This window comes from Sorex araneus, chromosome 6, assembly GCF_027595985.1.
Source record: "Sorex araneus isolate mSorAra2 chromosome 6, mSorAra2.pri, whole genome shotgun sequence".
Lineage (NCBI taxonomy): Eukaryota > Metazoa > Chordata > Mammalia > Eulipotyphla > Soricidae > Sorex > Sorex araneus.
In genome coordinates, this window is record NC_073307.1 from 150,622,641 (window position 1) to 150,638,722 (window position 16,082).

Below are 16,082 nucleotides of genomic sequence, written 5' to 3' on the forward strand. Positions count from 1 at the left end.
CTCCATCTTCTATTGGGATTTGTATAAACAATATATTGGTAAATTAAAATATAAGGACTTATCATCTCTCTAGGAAAGCCATTTTCTGATGGTACTAGGTGAAATAAGATGGCCAAGTTTTGATTTAGAATTTATTTTTATTTTACTATATTTTTAATTTTAATTTTAAGTTTTTTATTGAATCGCCGTGAAAAAAGGTACAAAGATTTCAGGTTACAGTCTCAATCATACAATGATCAAACCCCCAACCATTCACCAGTGAACGTGGTCCACCACCAAGAACCCCAGGATACCTCCCATCCCACCAACCCCCAACTTGTTTGGCTAATGATCTTCACTTTAATCTATATATACTTTGATTACATTCAATATTTCAACAGAAAACTTACTAATATCATTTGGAATTTCTCCCCAACAATCAGACCTGATGAAAAGGCATCATTAGATAATTTGTTTTCTATTGCTGAGAATGAAGAGTATATGAGGTTGTGCGGCTGCTGTTGCGGATGTGCGGTTTTGGATTTTTGGTATTTTAGTAATTAAGTCCAGAGAAATTTCTGCCAGAAGTTGCGTTACTGCAAGCTTTAACTCCGCTAAGTGGGCTCTATAAGATGGCGGCCGCCGCACTGTGGCTGGTGCCACTGCCACGGGGAGAAAAGGCTGAGTGAGAAGAACCTTTCCCTCCCAGGGCAGCATGGGGTCGTAGGTCAGTTCACAGTCTAGAGGCATTTCTGTAAGAAGCCGCTGGGTGCTGAAAGTAGTTAGTAGGCCTTCGGGATCATGGTCTTTTAGGAGCAGAGGACTGTTTGTGTGGGGCAGCTCCAGGATTCTTCTGGGCAGAGAGCCTGCTTTAGATTTTATTTATTTTTTAAAAAATATTTATTTATTTATTTTTGCTTTTTGGGTCATACCCGGCGATGCACAGGGGTTACTCCTGGCCTTGCACTCAGGAATTACTCCTGGCGGTGCTCAGGGACCATATGGGCTGCTGAAAATCGAACCCTGGTCGGCTGAGTGTCAGGCAAATGCCTTACTCACTGTGCTATCGCTCCAGCCCCCTGATTTAGATTCTAATCACACTCTACTTTCCATAAGAATAAATTGACCTCGTGTCTTTTTTTCCCAAAATTGATAAAACAAAATTCTTATTTCTAAAAAAAAAATTATGCCTTAAATTTAATGTTGTGGGATATCAGTGTCAAGAACAGTGTCAGTGTCAAGAACACAGAGCATGGGCTACAGAGACAGTACAGGAGGCAGGAATCCAGGCAAGATAGATCCCTGAGTACAGATGAGTACAGAACCAGAAATGAACCCTGAGCACTATCAAGTGCGGTCCTGGTATTAAAAACAAACAGGGAATAGTAGAAAATAAACAATAAATGAACACGTTATTTTTTTGGGGGGGAGAAAGTCACACCTGGCAATGCACAGGAGTTACTCCTGGCTCTGAACTCAGAATTACTCTTGGCAGTGCTCTGGGGACCATATGGGATGCTGGGAATAAAGTTCTGGTCAGCTGCGTGCAAGGCAAATGCCCTACCCGCTGTGCTATCACTCCAGCACCTCAACACATTCTTGCATGTGCTTAAATATAACAATTGTTATTTTAATAACATGTGCTTCCGATATATTTCAATGTTTTTTATTGTCACCTGCTTATGCTGACGTAAGAACTCAGTCTGGAGAGTCGATAAGTACACAGAAGGCACACTTATGTCGCAAAAAGACACTATATTCCATCCCTTGGCACCCAGTCTTTTCTTCCTGGAGGATATGCAGGGAATGAGATAAATCTCAACTATAAAATCAAGAATACTTAAAAAGTGTGCAAAGAATAACAAGAAAATTTAATTAAGAGCATACAAGTTCATCAAAACCAAAATTCTCCATCTTAGAAAACCATACTGCTAGGAAATTCCCAACTGAAGTGGAAAGAGAGGAAATTTTATAGGTTCATAGATCACAAGTCTAGATGTACCAAAGTTTCTTTAATAAGTCATAGATTCTTGGACACTTGGGTTGTTTTCAAATTCTGGATATTGTCAACAGTGCTGCAATAAACATACTTCAAAATGTATTTTTAAATCAAACTCAATTTACTTGGGTGTGATTAAAATTTCAAAGTATATATTTTTTAGAAAAATAGTTTTATGTTTTTAGGTTAAGTAAATATTATAATTACTGTGCACATTTCTTATTTTTTGTTTTATCTATATTTTTATTTCATTATGTTTTTCTTTTTATTTCATTTGTTATTTTATTTTATTTTTAAATTAAAGCACCATTATTTACAAAATTATTTATAGTTGAGTTTTAGAAATACAATATTGCAGCTCTGATACTATCACCAGTTTTAACTTTCCTCCACCAATTTTCCTATGTTCCCTCCCTTATCACTCCCAGCCCTGCAGCCTGCCCTTCCAACAGGCACCTTTCTAAGTTTGGTTGTTAAAGTTTGGGTCTCTTAACTTCAGTGATCTAGAAATTTTTATATTTGGCTTTATCATTCCTCAATATAACATTTCAACTTAATTCTCTGACCTGGGCCTCATTGCTCCTTTTAATAAATGAGGATTCCAAATAAATGGTTGAATTAGATCCATGATACATGAAGTACTGAAAAACTAGCTAGTTATTTTTAAGTAGATAAATCTTCTCCTGACTGTCACCGTTATATTTTTGTGTGATATTTCACTCTAGATCAAGTATGTGATTATGTATCTAAATAATGACGGAGACACAAATTACATTTTAATATGAATTAATCAAATTGTAGATACTATGATAAAGCTAGCACAATGTCCATTATTTATTTCTATAATTGCAGATCATGTATTATTACCGTGATAGCTTTGAGGATTTGTGTCTCTTGACTTCAGTTGCCTGAGGCTTGCAAATGAGCTCCAGAGTTTCTGAAGATAGGCATCTATCTGTGGCTTTCTCGTCTCGGCATTCTTTGTGCAACCATGGAGGTGCTGAAACAGTTGATCATATTCCTTGTTGATGTTGCCAAGGATGGCGTCTTCCCATATTGCTGCAATACTGGCAAAGAGCTCTCCGTTGGTGGTCATTCTGGGAGTTCTCTTCTTAAACTTAAACTTTGCAGACATTTCTCCCCTCTGTGTGAAGTAGAATTTTGCACGAAGGAGACGGTGGTATGAGCCCCTTTGAAATTTTGGAAAACAGCCACATCAGTCAGGCAAAACCTTCGATTGAATATGATGTGGTCAATTTCATCGGGAGAATCTCATGCCCAGCTTTTAGATTCAGCCTTCAGGAAAAGTGAGTTATCATGGATGGTTTTGGTCGACATGATGAACTCAGACAGTCCGTCACCAGATCTGTTCCATTTTAGGCCATAGGTCCCAATATGAGTTTCTTCGGGCAACTTTCTCAGTCCTATCTTGGCATGAAAGTCACCAACAATGATCTTGTAGAAGATGTGATCTTCTTTAAAGAACTTCTCTAGCTCCATGTAGAACTTCTCAATTTCTTCTTCATCATAGTTGGATGTTGGTTTGTAGATGATGAAGATAGAAACTGCAGGCAGTGAGCCACGTCTATCAAGCGTAAACATCTGATTTGGATTATTAGGCCTTTGAATGAATTAATGCTCATGGCCAAGTTCTTATTGATAAGGACACCAATGCCATCAACACCTCTGTTGCCTCATGTTCTGAGGAACAGTTCTTCTCCAGTGTCAAAAATTGCGTGTTGTGATTGATGTCTTCTTGTTCAGTCAGACCAATGATGTTGTACTTGATCTTCTACGCTTGCACCATCAGGTCCTGGATGGATGCTACCGATTCCAGCATAGCTGCATTGAAAGTAAAGACAGTCATTTTAGTCTATCTTTGTTTTGGCAGTCTAGTCCATCCCCGAGATTTTTTCAGGCTCTCCTTGCTCATCTTTCTTGACTCTGCCATATTGAAGGCTCTTTCGGTGTCAGACGAGTGAGGTCCATTGTTGTTACTGTTTTAGGCATATCGAATATGCCACGGGTAGCTTGCTAGGCTCTGCCATGCGGGCAGGGTACTCTAGGCAGTTTTCTGGGTTCTCAAAGAGGGTGGAGGCTTTTAGGGCAGCCTCCAATTGCCGTTAGAGGTATTCGAATGGTTCACACTATATTTGAACACCGTCAAATATTGTGCATGAATTATGAAAAATAGGTATTAAGTGTCTTAGGGTATGTCAGGAGAGCGGCCTGGAGCATGGCGGTGGCTGGGTAGTGGAAGTAGTGGGGGTTTGGCATTGGGGTATTTATCTGACTTCAATAGGGTGGGCATCTGGATTAGACCCCTCCCAAAGGTGCCAGAGATTGGAGGAAGCAGACAGATGATCTTGTTTCTGGGTCTGGTTGAGCCTGTAGTCCAAGGTTGAAAAGTTCTGCTTACCTGGTTCTGTGTGACTTCACTCGTCCATGAATTTCGGCCCGAGTGTCCAGAGAGCGGCATGCCGGTGGCTGGGTAGTGTGTACTCTATAAGTACCACAAGATATTTGATGGGGTTCAAAGTAGTAGGCAACCAATCTTAGAGATAATACATATATATAGCAGTGTAGCACTGTTGTCCCATTGTTCATCAATTTGCTCCAGCGGGCACCATTAACTTCTTCATTCTGAGACTTGTTACTGTTTTTAGCATTCCAATATGCCATGTGTAGCTTATCAGGCTCTACCTTGTGGGTGGGATTTTCGCAGTAGCTTGCCAGATTCTCCGAGAGGGATGGAGGAATAGAACCCAGGTGGGCTGCATGCAAGGCAAACGCCCTACCTGCTGTGCTATTGCTCAGTCCTTATATACATACACACATATATATGTGTGTGAGTGTGTGTGTGTGAGTACATTACAGATATAAAAGCACACAAGACTCAACCTTTAAAAACATGTTAATGATCTCTTATATAACGTCTTAATTGTCCCTGTCAAAAGAGAACAATTTTCATTCTCTTTCCTCTAAGAATCCTTTCGTGTAGCATTTTCAGCGTTTTTTTTTTTAATAACGAACAATACAGTATGTATCATTTTTGTTCTGCAATTGGACAGGCATTGGAGTTCAGAATTGAAAAATTTGAAACATGCTGATGGGAAGGTGTAATGGTGGTGGGATTAGTGTTTGAATATTAAATGTAATCAAATGTTGTCAAGTACCTATTGATAAAATATCAGAAAGAAAAAGAAAAAAATTTTTTTCCTTTCAGTAGATTGAAGGGAACTGCAGGATACCGCAGTAGGAAAATCCATCAGGCGAAGAAAAACAAATTTGAAACCTCATTCATATGAAATATGTAAATTATAAATGAACTGTAGGCAATAGACAAGAAATATTTAAAAGGAACTATAGAACTCTGATTTACCATCCCTCTTCTGAAAGAAAACAATGATTTTCATTCTATTTCTCTGTAGGAACTAAGTGCATTTAAGTTTTGTAATGATCAATTTAGTCTTTACAATTTTAAGACATTAAAATCTTACCATTTGGAGCTGGAGTTTAATATACCATCTCTATTTCTTTAGTCCAAACTAATATTTGGAATAATCCTTATGTTTTATTTGAAGATTAGTTTTATTTAGGTGAATGGACAATTGGATTAGTAATGTTTGTAGTATTTATGTTAAAATAAATAAAGTATAACTTCCTCATTTTATTCTTGAGTGATTGCTAATTTCAGTCATTATTAAACTCTGAACATCTGGCTGTGGGCAAAAGACCAAAAACAAAAATATAATCTCATGTATCCTAAATAATAGTCAGGCAAATAAATGGCCATCATAGTTAAAACAGAAAAATAATTCTTGGAAACAAATTTTTAAAAAATGGGTTGGTCAGGTTCCCAGACTTTAAATTATACTATAAAGTAACAGTTTACTTTAAAACTGTGCATTTAACTGTAATTCTACCACATTTAACTGGGAATAAATATCAGATAAATTACATTATAAAGCATTGAGAGGAAAAATGTTTTATTGTCCAATAAAAGTATATCACATTTTTAACGTTCTGCAGTATGAAAATCATAAACAAAGAATAATAGAGGTTATTAATTAAATACATACTCCTTATCAAAATGTCTAGCCTATATTATTACAAAATAAACATGAGATGGCATACTAGTAGCTATATTTCACTTACAGATTGATTACGGAGCCTTATCTCAGAATACTACCCTATGATTTTTATGAGCACATAGAAGTTTTATCCTTTACCACAAAAACTATATTACATCTCCATGTCACAAATATTTTATTTCAGAAGGTAATAAAAGCATCTTCAAATAGAAACACAAGCACAGATACCTATATGCTTTAAAAATATAATTGCTCAGGGACAAAAGATTTTGCCAACACTTAAACCAAAATGATTAAAAGTCCTTGAGATCATACAGGTGGGAAATTCCTAACCTTGGGGATAATTGAGATGCAATTCTATAGGTCCATGATGTCTCAGGGAAACATCCCTCAATTCCAGTGGGAAATCAATTGAAAAGGAAGCTTTGATTTCTTATTCCCTCCTTCCCCAAACCATGTTCAACACAGTGCAGCACAAGCAGTAGGCAACATTCTCTGCATCTTCAACTAGAGTGGCTCTTCGCCCATCTCTCTGATGAAGAAATAAGATGTGGACCCAACAGTTACTTGTTGGTCAGTTCATCGAAAAGTAGAGATTGCCAGGACGAGAGCATTCAATAGACTGAAACATGGTAGGATTCATAATTACACTTTTTTATTTTAAGGTAGAATTTCAAATTGAAAATTGGGACTTAAAATTATAGATGGTAATATCCAACCGTCAAGTTAAATAGAATTTTAGTTTCTAAAATTAAGTTGTTAGACATAAAATACTACAGCTTAAATGCACACTGGGCTACTCACATGACCTTTCTGTCTCAATATTTCACTTTAAATAGGGATTATGATCTTTATAAACTCAAGGAAAACATAGTGACATAATAACATTTAGCATCAATAAGACAACATTTGAGATGCTTTAAGCACTCAATAAATATTTCGTACAAGAAGGAAAACTTTTGGTGTAGTGATTGAAATAATTGTTATTTCAAAAGCTTAAACCTATTTTCTATATTTATATTCATTTTCAAGTTCAAAGCAAGTTAAGTAAAATGTAACATTCATCACTTTGCCTTTGTCTCAGCTGTACTTTTGCTTTCTGGATTTCTCATGCCACAGGAATCCAAAAATATCTCTCCCTACAGTGATGTTTGCACAGCGGGTAGGGTGTTTGCCTTGCATGCAGGCCACCCAGTTTCAATTCCTTGGTCCCTCTCAGAGAGCCAGGCAAGCTACCAAAAATATCCTGCCAGTACGGGAGAGCCTGGCAAGCTACAGTGGCGTATTCAGTATGGCAAAAACAGTAACAACAAGTCTCACAATGGAGATATTACTGGTGCCTACTTGAGCAAATCTATGAACAATGGGACTTCAGTGACAGTGATAGATCAAAGGGAATAGAAACATGTTTAGAGTTCCATAAAATTCTTTGTGGAATGTTTGTGATATTTAAAACTTTAGCACAAGATTTTGTGTTTAGCACAGGACAAGCACGCTAGTTTCAGCTCTGCAAAATCATTTTACCAGGTAGAAAATTAGATGATTCATAAGCACTATGAATATTTCTTTGAATACTTTGGGGAAGGAATAAATGAATTTTAGGTTAATAATGTAATTGAGAACACTTTATATCATTCTCAGTCAGGTGATAGTACAGCCGGTAAGATGCATGTCTTTAACACAGCCAACACTGGTTATATCCAGGCATCCAACCTAGTGCTAGAGAGTTCCCCCAGGATTGAGTCCTGGCACAGAGCCACGAATATCTAAGTGCTGAACACTGCTGAATGTGGTCCCTAAACCAAATTCAAACTTGATCACCTGGAAAAGAGATTTATATTATAGATTATATAATATATTAATTTATATTGTCATGTGTGCATTGTTATATACACTGCTTAATAAAAATGATGGCTTCAATATTTAACAATATTTTCTGACTTATGCATACTAAGTACAAATATGCATTAGAATATTATTTGACTTGTGGATTGGGCAGTTTGAAATATGTTACCACTGTTTAGAAGAGGACACCAAGACTAAGGGTTTCTTCAATGTCATATGGTAATCAACAGAGAAATAAAATAATGCAATAATTAATTCAAATTAATTATAGTGATTAAAGTCTTATTTGATTAATTTAATCATACTAATATATTTGTCAAACTATGCCATGAACACTAATTTCATATTTGTGAATGAATTGCCTGATTTTTTAACAGCATTACATTTTTTTACTATCTTTTCTATTTGAAACTCAATTAAGCAGTGCCTTGCCCTTTTGTTGGTTGCCTTGGTTCTTAACTGTTATTCATTTCATTGCATTCTCTTCTCTTTTGACACTAGGATAAAATGATATTTTTTTCCATTTCAATATATGTTTGACTCATGGAACAATGTTGTATTTTACTTAAACTCTTGTTCTCTTGGAGACAATTGTAGCAAGATACAGAGGTCATAGTGTTGGCATTGATTAAATGAATTGAAGTTGAACAAAAATCAGTTTGGGTAGGGTTTTTATCAACGTTGTGAGTTTGGGGGATTTCATTTTATATTACATTTATATTTTTCATTTTTAGAATAAATTTTATTTGTAGTGTAAGTCTTACCGTTTCCTGCATATTAAATGAAGAGCAAATGCATACACCAGTATCATAAAATCTGTGATCGTTTTTGTATTAAAGGCAGCTGAAGATAAAACTGTTGTCCACAGTTATAGCTGGAAATGAAATGAGAAATTGAAATAATTGAAATAATTATTGAAATAATTCTCTGGATGATTAATGGACAATATTTCTGTGGATAAAATGGCTGACTTTCTACATGAGAAACAATAAAAACTTCAACCAGTGAAGGAACAGTATCACAAGGTACACTTTTGTGTTGTCCTGGTAGAAAAGTAATTTGAAATCATCCTTAACATAATCTGTTGATACATTCAGGTAATTGGTGAACACATGTACTTTGCAAGAGATTAAATTTCAAACAGTTATATCTAAGGAAGTTGTACTAAATAAAATTGGAGCACATCTTACAAGTAATTAATAAGTAGTGAGTAAAAACTCAAGATTCAAGGTATATTCAACATATTTCTGTATTTCTTACTATGTAGTTGCTTACATCTTTAACTTCTATTTGTGGATTTGAAACAGAACAGTCACTCACTCTCTGATTTTCTTGCTGGGAAAGAAGGATTCTTGTTCCTGTCTGGGTTGATCCAAAAGGCAAGAACTGGCTATGTAAAAAATGCAAAGGTCTAGGTTTAAATTCCAGATCAACCTCTATTATTTGTTTGAAATAATACATTAAATGATAATTTTCCACAGTTAAATATGTATTAAAGATATTGCATTGGTGGTTTTCTAGGCAATAATCCTTCGATAATTATTTTCTGCTATTATTGTTCTTACAAATGAGGACAGCATGTGATAGTAGTATAATTTTAATTAGGTTCATATTAAGTTTTAAATAAAACAGTATGTACTTCATGCAAAGATTTTATGTTTTAATTTAATTTAATTTTATTTGAGGTACCACAGTTTATTACCCTTCATGATAGGATTTCATGCATAACACAACCCTCACCAAACTTCCCTTCATCCCACCTGTCCACTTCCTTCCCATCAGTTCCCCAGTGTCAACCCCTTCCTAGCTAATTCCTCTCTGTCCCTTCCACTTGCTTTCTCAAATTTGTGGCCCACTACCAAAGATCAATTCTCATTTTATCCCATTCAGTATTTTTTATACCCCTACAGTGCTTCTTTATATCCCGTATATAAGAGAAATAATTGAGTCAGTCCTTTTCCTTTCGAGTTACTTCAGTCAACATGATTCCCTCTAGATCCATCATGTAGCAGCAAATTTCATGATTTCATCTTTTCTTATAATTCCATTATGTTTACGTACTATGATTTCTTTATCTAGTCATCTGATCTTAGACAATGAGTTGTTTCCAGAAGTTGATTATTGTGAATTTGGCTGAAATGAACAAATATAGAAGGGCAAATGTTCTAAAATTTTTTTTTATTTTTTGGTATTGGGGTTGATGTCAAGAAGTGGAGTTTCTGGATCATATATTAGACTGACCCCTTGTTTTTTAAAGAGGGGGTATTGTTTTTCAAAAATGCTGAACCAGAAATTTTCCTACTTACAGTGAATTTCTACCTCACATCTACAACATTACTGTTTATTTTTGTTTCGTTGTAATATGTTAAAGTTTCAATGGTCTGAGATGACATATCATTATTGTTTTTTATTTGTATTTTCCTGATGATAAGTGATATATATATATATATATGTGTGTATATATATATATATACTTTTTGGCCATCTTTATGCCTTTGTTGAGAGTTACTGTCCATATCCTTCTATTGCATTTTCTTGAGTCATTGTTTGTTTTCTTCTTGTAAAATTCAACCAGAGCTATTTATAGTGTGATATTAATCATCTGTCTGATGACTAGTTGGAAAATATTTTCCCTATGTCTATTGGTTGTATTTTTACTCTTGTTCTTGTTTCTTTTGTGCTGCAGATCTTCTCATTATGATGGTCACATTTGTTTATCTTTGATTCTGTTTACTTGGCCAATGGTATTGAATCATTGAAGATAGCTTCTGCTTCCATGCCAAAATGTTCCACCTATGTTTTCTTCAATGTAATTGAAGGAGAAGGTCAGATATCAATGTGCTTAATCTGCTTTGATTTGACATTGTGCACGGTGTGATCAATGTTATTGCACCAGTATTTGCTATAGAGTCTTTTTTTGCTCCACTTCATATCCCCGCTCCCCTCTTTTTATGAACATAAAATGTCCCTTATACCTGAGGATCTGTCTCTGGACTCTCAATTCTGCAACATTGACCTGAGTGTCTATCATTTATTTTGATGACTATAGCTTTATCACAGAGTTTGAAGTTTTGGAAAGTGAAGTCTGCTAGCTTTTTTTTACCTAAGATTTCTTAGGTTTACTAAATGGACTTATTACTCCGTGTGAAATTCAGGTATATTTAATCTATAAACATAGATTACAGCACTGCACTGTAGCACGGTTGTCCAGTTGTTCATCAACTTGCTGGAGCAGGCACCAGTAATGTCTCCATTGTGTGACTTGCTGTTGCTGTTTTTGACGTATCCTATACATCCCAGACAGCTTGCCAGGCTCTGCTGTGTGGGCGGGATACTCTCAGTAGCTTCCCTGGCTCTCAGAGAGAGATGGAGGAATCGAATCCAGGTTGGCCATGGGGTATTGTTCCAGTCCAAACATAGATTATAAATTAAAATATATTTTTAAATATCTTTAAAAGTGTCATGGGTATTTTTAGTAGAAATACATTGTATATGCAGTGTTCTGGGAAGATATCCACTTTGACAAATGTTGATACTTCCTATCCATGAACAGGGAATGTTTACATTTCCTTGTGTCTTTATATTTTATTTTATAGTAACATGGTTTTGTTCCTTGTAAGTCTTTAACTTCTTTTGTTAGGTTGCTTCCCAGGTTTTAGATTTTCTGAGGAACAACTGCTAAATGAGATTAACTTTTTAACCTCTCTCTCATTTGTTTTACTATTTGCATGTAAAAAGAAGCCAAAGTTTGTTTATTGATTTTGTAGTCTGCTACTCAATGGTATATATATATTTTCTAGGGTTTTTTTTTTGTAGAGTTTCTAACATTTTCAAAGTGTACTTTCATGTCTCTGAAAACACTAAGACTGACATCTTTTATAGTCTGAGTGCCTTCAATATCTCTTTCTTGACTAATTGCTATGGTTTGGACTTTCGGAACTAAATTGAATAGTAGTGATGAGAGTGGACATCCTTGTCTTGTGACTGACTTTATAGGAAAGGTTTTCAATTTTTCAGGATCATGCACAATATTTGCTGTGAGCATGTGGTAATTGGCTTTAGCTATATTGAAAATTCTTTCACTTTCCACCTTATTGAGTTCACATCATGAATGGGTTTGAACCCTTTTGATTCTCTGCATCTATTGATATTACTAGATGATTGTTTTTTCTTATATTGATGTGGTTTATTATGTTGATTGACTTGAGTATATTAAACCCTGAATCTTATTTGAAAAAAATGAAAAATGATCTTTCTAATATTCTTTGTACTTGGTTGGCTAATATTTTGTTGAGAATGTTTGCATGTATGTTCAAGAGGGATATAGCTTTACCTTTTTGTGCTATCTCTCTCTCCTTTTGATGCTATGGTTATTTCTGCCACATTGAAATTGGGAGGATTCCTGCTTCTACAACTTCCTGAAAGACCCTGGAAAGAATTGGGAGTAGGTCTTTTTTTAATGGTTTGTATTGAAATTCAAGTAGAAACACAGCAAAATAGATGGCAAAGTAAGATCGGAAACAACTAAACTCAACAAACAAAAATAACATAGAAGACTGAACTAGCAACAAACAGTTTAGTAAATCTTTACACAAGGCCTTAACAACTCCATGATGAGGCATAATCATTTTCACATAAAAATTGATTTTTATAAAAACATTGATTTTGATATTAGAGCTTTGTTATCTAATTAATTTTAATTCTAGTTTTGTTTGGACAGTTGATGATTTGTTAATATATAAAAATATATAAATAAATTTAGATAAATTAATGTAAGAAAAAACTTGCTAGTGAATTTATCTAGTTACTGGAATTTTTGGAGTGGCCGGGAACAGGTTGATTACCCTTTCAATTTCATCAATAGTTATTGATGACAAGTTCTTCCACTGAGTTTTCATGTTCTGTAATCTCTTTCTGTCACTTCTGTTTATAGCTTCAAGTGTCTGTTTTCATGCTTTCTTAATCTTGCACTACTGCTTCTTTGAGCTCATTAAAGATCCTCAACATGTTCTAGCTATAATCCTTATGTGAGAGGTTCCACTTCTGATTGAGTTGTCCAGGCTACTATTTTCATTTCGAAAGTGTGGTGGTATTTCTATTCTGCTTTTGCATTGTGTCTGTTGCCATCTAGATTTGAGTCTTTCAAATTCATCACCTATGCTCTCCTTCCAGGGCACTCTCTAGGGTAGCCAGAGAATTAATAAACTCAGTTCTCCTAGAGAGTCTCTTAGCCACACCCCTGGCTGTTTTCCCTGGGGTCCCTTGAAGGGGATGGTCTCCAGCTTCCCTCCCAACCCCGAGCAGAGCTCCTGGCAGCCAAAGACCACTGAAACCTAGCTACAGCCATGCCCGAGGCCCCTCTCCACATGTTTGTAGAGGCCTCACACACGAAGTTACCGGCAGAGGAACCCAGATGTGTGTAATTCCATCAATGGCCAATATCCAGAGACTTAAAACCAAGCTCCCAGAATCACAAAGCAGCCATGCAATATCTTGTAGCCTTCTTCTCCCTCTGGGAGAAATAGGCAAACTTTGAGAGTTTCCTACCCACATGGGTCAGCCTTGCAAGCTTCCCATGGTGTATTCATATGCTAAATTCAGTAACAAGCTGGATCTCATTCCCTTGACCCTGAAAGAGTCTCCAGTGCGACATCCTTGCAAGGGCCCAGTTGAGAGAGACTTCTAAGATCTCAGGGAAAGGACAATTGGAGATGTTACTGAGTCCGCTCGAGGAATCGACTATTAACAGGGATTTCGTGATTTGTGATTCCTTATCCTAGAGAGTTACTTCCCTGTTGGAACTACTCTAACGTCTTTGGTTGTCACTCAGCAGTTGTTTACAATTTTATGCAAGGATTTCAAGAAGATTTTTAATGTCTTTGGCTATGTCAGTACTTCAGCTGTAGTTTAAGGATCTAGGATTTCTTAATACCATGGTAACCTTGGTTCATTTTTGTGTGGAAATAGAAGACCAAGGCTAGTATCAAGCTAAAGTTAGAGTTAGTGTGGTATGGTAGGAGGCTGTCACACCACTCCAGCACAAGTTCAGTGAAAATGTCCCAACTGTCCCCTTGGAATATGCAGGAGTAAAGAAGTAGTGTGTAACTAAAGAAGCAACCTCAAGCTTCTCTGGGTTATGTGGATGCCAGCAGGCCAATGGCTTTGATACAGCACTTTATATAACATCCTTGAAGCCAAAAGAGAGGTTCCTGGCCTGCTGCATAAGCCAGTTTATGGCTTCTTCTGGATTGAGAGTTCTCACCTGTTTTGTAATGTGCTTTGTATATTTATAGAACTCAACATTTTTAATAAAAGTTCCCTCTCATATGGCCTCATTTATTTAAAGGTCCTATCACTTCAGACTACTCCAGAAATTTTTGTGAAGATCTGTGATTTTAAAATGCCACTGATATCTTTTTCCATTTGTGGACAAAAAATTCATCGGATCAGGGACATCTCACATGTGTTTGCCTATGATTACAACTTGATGTACAACATGACAAGTAAATTGATGTCCTGATGCCTTAGAACTAAGATATGGCTTCAAATTCTTATTTAACAATTTTCTCTACAATACCATGACTATGTATTCTATGATAGTAACTGAAAAAAAATAGTTTCCCAATCCTGTCACATCTGTGTTTGTTCCTCTAGAGATGCTCTCTCTCTAGCACTATTTCATATCTTAAAAGTGAATTTTCTCTGATCTTACATGACTGTTATTTATGAAAATCCTGGTATTATTTTGTTTTGGTTCCCAAAATAAATGAAGCACAGAATAGAAAGAACCATATGGAAGAACAAAATTGTGAGTGCCTATAATAATAAACTTATCTGATATAACCTTATCAGTTTTATTGCAGATTGTGATGGTCTCTGTGGAAGCTGTGGGTGTTTTCTGGAAAATCATGAAAAATCAAAGTTTTGTCACTGAGTTTGTCCTTCTGGGAGTTTCACAGAATCCAGATGTTCAGAAAATTGTATTTGTCATATTTTTACTTTTCTACATTGCAACCATCTGTGGCAACCTGCTGATTGTGGCAGCCATCATCAGCAACCCAGCGCTCATGGGCTCCCCAATGTACTTCTTTCTGGTTTTTCTATCATTCTTGGATGCATGTTTTATCTCAGTGATTGGCCCTAAAATGATCATAGACTGTCTCTATGAAAAGAAAACCATCTCCTACGGAGGTTGCATGATGCAGATATTTACTGGACACTTGTTTGCTGGAGCAGAGATGATTGTTCTCACATCCATGGCCTATGACAGGTACGTGGCCATCTGCAAACCCCTGCACTACACTTCTATCATGAACTCAAGGCTCTGTGGCATTCTGATTGGAGTAGCCTGGGCAGGGGGCTTTCTGCATTCCAGTATACAGATTCTCTTTATTTTACAACTTCCTTTCTGTGGTCCCAATGTTATTGATCACTTTGTTTGTGAATTGTACCCATTACTGAAGCTTGCCTGTACTGATACTTATGCCTTTGGCCTTATGATAGTGGCCAACAGTGGATTCTTTTGCATTCTGATCTTCTTCATGTTACTAGTGTCCTATGGGGTCATCTTGTTCTCCCTGAGAAACTACAGCACTGAAGGAAAGAGGAAAGCCCTCTCCACCTGTGGAACTCATGTTGCTGTTGTGGTTTTGTTCTTTCTTCCATGTATATTTGAGTATGCGCGGCCTCCAGTTTCTTTCTCATTTGACAAAATAGTGGAGATGTTCTACACTATACTAACTCCTTTACTCAATCCTTTGATTTATGCTTTTAGAAATACGGAGGTGAAAAATGCCATTAGCAAACTGTGCAGCCGGTTAATATTTGTTTCTATTGAAAAATAAAGTCTTAATATTTAAAAAAAAAAAGGTTAAATGTAACTTTATTGCATCAGATGATCTCTGAGTGCAAAGTGAGGAAACAACCCTCAGACCTTTCACATGTTACTGCCCCTCTCCCAAAATCACACATAATGTAAAAGAAAATAACAAATTTAAATATTCTGAAAAAGTTCCCGACTGATTTTAAGGCATTATATTTTTTGAAATACCAATTAAATTTCTTACTGAAATTTGAAAGAAACATTAGACTTCTTAGACAGAAAAAACTACTTGTCTGGTATCATGTTCTCAATTTCTTTTCAGATGCATTGATTTTGGTTCTGC

The 16,082-nt window shown here is 36.0% G+C and overlaps 1 protein-coding gene across 1 annotated transcript; it reads left to right on the top strand.

Moving 5' to 3' along the window:
* Positions 1-14,825: 14,825 nt before the first annotated feature.
* LOC129405986 (olfactory receptor 4C15-like) lies at positions 14,826-15,761 on the top strand. Its single transcript, XM_055143713.1, has one exon. The coding sequence runs from the start codon at positions 14,826-14,828 to the stop codon at positions 15,759-15,761; it is 936 nt and encodes a 311-aa protein (XP_054999688.1).
* Positions 15,762-16,082: the final 321 nt, after the last annotated feature.